Here is a 3,559-nt window from a genome sequence, read left to right as displayed (position 1 = left end):
ATTGCAGACATGAACATTTTTAAAAAGACTCTGTTGTCAAACTGCAATAAATGTAATATGTTGTAATTGTGTATTTATATATATTAATATATTTATATTTTTATGCTGTTGTGATCTGTGATCATTGTATGAAAATGTGATGTTATAATTTGGACCCGAGGAAGACGAGCCTAGTGTATGTGTGTGTGTGTGTGTGTGTGTGTGTATGTGTGTGTGTGTGTGTGTGTGTGTGTGTGTGTGTGTGTGTGTGTGTGTGTGTGTGTGTGAGTGTGTGTGTGTGTTTGTGTGTGTTTGTTTTTACTTTAGGTTTTGGGAAATAAAAAACGACTTGAATAAAGATTTGTGACTTTATTGATGAATATTTTAAAGTGACAAAGTAAAGATTATAATTTCTGCACAATTTAAAGCAAATCCCTCGACCCAAAACATTCTATAAAAGGACAAAACATGAAACACAATTATAATCTGTGTTTAAATGATAAATCAGTTTCTGCAGTAAATCGTTACAATCACAAGAACAAACAATGGTATTAAAGGAAGTGGAAATGACGTTTAAAGACGTCAATGGCTGAAGATGGAACAGTTCAGTTCAATAGAAACTGAAGAGTTTTGTTTCCAGCTCAGTTTTTCTTATTGTGGCTTTAATTGAAGGTTTGATTCAAAGTGTTTGTAAAACACATCTGCCCCTGAGCGTGAGTGAGGAGCAGCAGATTAGAATTCAGAACAATGTCCACGTCTGACAAACAAATATTATTATATAAAAAACCCTCAGTATTAGTTCAATACGAGACACAAGGACGACCTGAACCTGAAGAGAAAAGCTGCTACTTTAGTTTGGGGAAATGTACAGAGCCTCCATTGAACCAGTCAAACCCGACTCCAGCGTGGAGCGGCTGAGAGAACCTGGTCTGGACTCTGTGGAGGAGGGTCATGGTTTGGTTCTGAACGCTGTAAAACGACAGAGCCCCTGCACCGTGGTCCAGGTAAACCCCGATTCTGGACGAGGGTGGACCTGAGACCTTGGACCAGACTGAGTTAAAACCAAATGAATAACGGTTATAGTAACAGTGTAAGGCCCAGGATTTATTATTGAGTCCAAATACACTTTCAATAGAGTCTTTCCTCTGAATATCTCTGTATGAAACGGCTAAACTAATCCACCTCCCGCTCCTCCACTCCACCTCCCAGTAACAGCGGCCCGTCAGACTCTCTCTGCTCAGGACCTGAACCCACTCACTGAACCTGTCCTGATGATCAGGATATCTCAGAAGTTCACTCATTAATGTTGCTCTTCTTTTTCCATCAGTCAGTTTCAGACGTGTTTTTGCTCGGTCCAGAGTGATCTCTGTCCAATACTGTAAAAAGTCCTCTCTGGTGGTGGGTTCAGATGGTGTTCCTCTCAGAGCCAGTTTGACGTCGGTGGGTTCAGATGGTGTTCCTCTCAGAGCCAGTGTGACGTTGGTCAGTCCCTCCTCCAGACTGAGCTTTAGTTTGTCCCTGAGCTCTGACACGGCTCTGGTCACCTTCTGGAAGCAGCGGGGGGGCCCTGTCTGAATCTCTGTCCTCTGTGAGTCTGTGGACAGTGAAGGACAGAGCTGTAGAAACTGGTCCAGCTCAGAGATGTTCCTCTTCAGCTCAGTCACGTCCCGCTGCAGTTGGTCCTGAAGCTCTTGGACTTGTTTCAGTTGGGTTTGCTCCTCGGAGCGGATCTGCTGCTCCACTTCAGAGCGTCTTTTCTCCAGGAGAAGGGCCATCTCTGTGAAGCTGTCCCCACTGCGCTGCACTGCTGTCTGGGCAGAGCGGCTGATGTCCTGGGCCTCCTGCTGGAGCCTCTTCAGGTCTGTCTCTTTGAGCTGGAGGCTCTGGAGCAGCTGTTCCTGCCTCTGGGCTCTCTCCAAGGCTGAGGACACCATGTCGTGGCCCTTGTGTTGCTCCAAAGCGCAGAGGTAGCAGATGAGCTGCTGGTCGGTGCGGCAGAACATCTTCTTCACTTCGTCGTGTTGAGAGCAGATGTTTTCCTGCAGTTTGTCAGAGGGCGCCACCAGCTGGTGTTTCTGAAACGCTGCAGCTTCATAATGAGGCTGGAGGTGGCTCTCACAGTAGGAGGCCACACACTGCAGACAGGACTTGACGGCTTTCAGCTTCCTCCCAGTGCAGACGTCACAGGGCACATCCTGAGCTCCAGCATAGCAGCGGTCAGCAGGGGGCACTGTGAGGCCAGGCTTCTTCAGCCGCTCCACTACACCTGCTAACATGATGTTTTTGACCAGCACTGGCCTGGAGCTGAAGCTCTGTCTGCATTCAGGGCAGCTGTAAACATGCTTCTCGTCCTCTTGGTCCCAGTGGTTCTTCACACACTTCATGCAGTAGCTGTGTCCACAGGGAACAGTCACTGGATCCTTCAGTAGATCCACACAGATGGGACACCAAAAGTCCTCTTTGTCCACGGCTTTTCTTTTCTGCGCCATTTCTCTGTCGACAACAGAGTCTGACTTTAGAGAGTGTGTGAGAGGAGGAGGAACCAGGAAGCTCAGAGCGAGGCTGAGTCTGACAGAGGGAGGGGCAGGAAACTGATGAGTCACGGCGCAGACATGTTCATGACTTTGCCTAAACTTGATTTGGAGATTTGTTTGTGTGAAACAAATCTCCAAATCAAGTTTAGGCAAAGTCTGTGTGAAAAGGAGAGGGGAGGCTGAGGAGAGGGGGAGGAGAGGGGGAGGAGAGGGGGGAGGGAAAGAGAGGAGGGAGTTTCTGCAGCGAAAGAGAAACGCTGATTTGGAGCAAAATAATAGGTGTGTTTAAGATGCCGTTGCTTCTCGCCTGGATGATCGAGAGTAGCCGGCGCAGCGGGGGCGGAGACAAAAGTCTGAAGCCAATCCGACCGCTCCACATGCAGAGAACAGCGAGAGCCTCAGATCACGCAGAGTCTTGTTCAGGTATCGCCTTCATTTAAAGTTTATCCTAAATAAAAGTCCTTCACCTCCTGCTCTGTTTCCTTTACTCCAGAGACGTCATTCTTCATCAGAGGAAACTTTCCCATTTGTTTGTTTGTTCAAGTTTGTGAGATAAAACACGTCCTTTTAAATCATTAGTTTGTTCTGAAAAGCATCAAACATGAGCTCTGTTTTAGGGGCGATGCAGAACTTTAATAGTTTCAGTCATAGTTTATTTGTTCAGATCTAAAGAGGAGAGAGGAGGGGGCGGAGCACGTTTCTGATCACACAGACTCGTATCCAATCACCTGAGCGTGAGGACAGGTGGGCGTTTTCCCATCATGCACTGGGCCGTGGAGCCGCTGCAGTTGCCTCTGGAGAGATGCAGCGGCTGATCCGGTCGGCTGCTCTCGTTGGGGTCTCACGATCTTGAACAGAAAATCTAACCGGCCCTGAGAGTCTGCAGTCTCAAACACACCTACTGATCAGGAGCTGGAGGCGGAGCTGAGGTCAGAGTGAGGTCAGAGTGAGGTCAGAGTGAGGTCAGAGTGAGGTCAGAGTGAGGTCAGAGTGAGGTCAGAGTGAGGTCAGAGACTGGAGCCACACGAGCCGTGACTTCACAAACA

The 3,559-nt window shown here is 47.9% G+C and overlaps 1 protein-coding gene across 1 annotated transcript; it reads right to left on the bottom strand.

The window, feature by feature from the left end:
* Positions 1 to 554: 554 nt before the first annotated feature.
* LOC306982725 (E3 ubiquitin/ISG15 ligase TRIM25-like) lies at positions 555 to 2,468 on the bottom strand (the record flags this gene model as incomplete). Its single annotated transcript, XM_079583188.1, has 1 exon — positions 555 to 2,468. The coding sequence occupies one exon, from the start codon at positions 2,466 to 2,468 to the stop codon at positions 825 to 827; it is 1,644 nt and encodes a 547-aa protein (XP_079439314.1). The 3' UTR covers positions 555 to 824.
* Between the last annotated feature and the right edge of the window lie 1,091 nt (positions 2,469 to 3,559).

The sequence above is a fragment of the Gobius niger genome (genome assembly GCF_951799975.1).
Source record: "Gobius niger genome assembly, contig: SCAFFOLD_35, whole genome shotgun sequence".
Lineage (NCBI taxonomy): Eukaryota > Metazoa > Chordata > Actinopteri > Gobiiformes > Gobiidae > Gobius > Gobius niger.
Note: the sequence above shows the minus strand (reverse complement) of the source record. Positions and strands in the feature narration are given on the sequence as shown.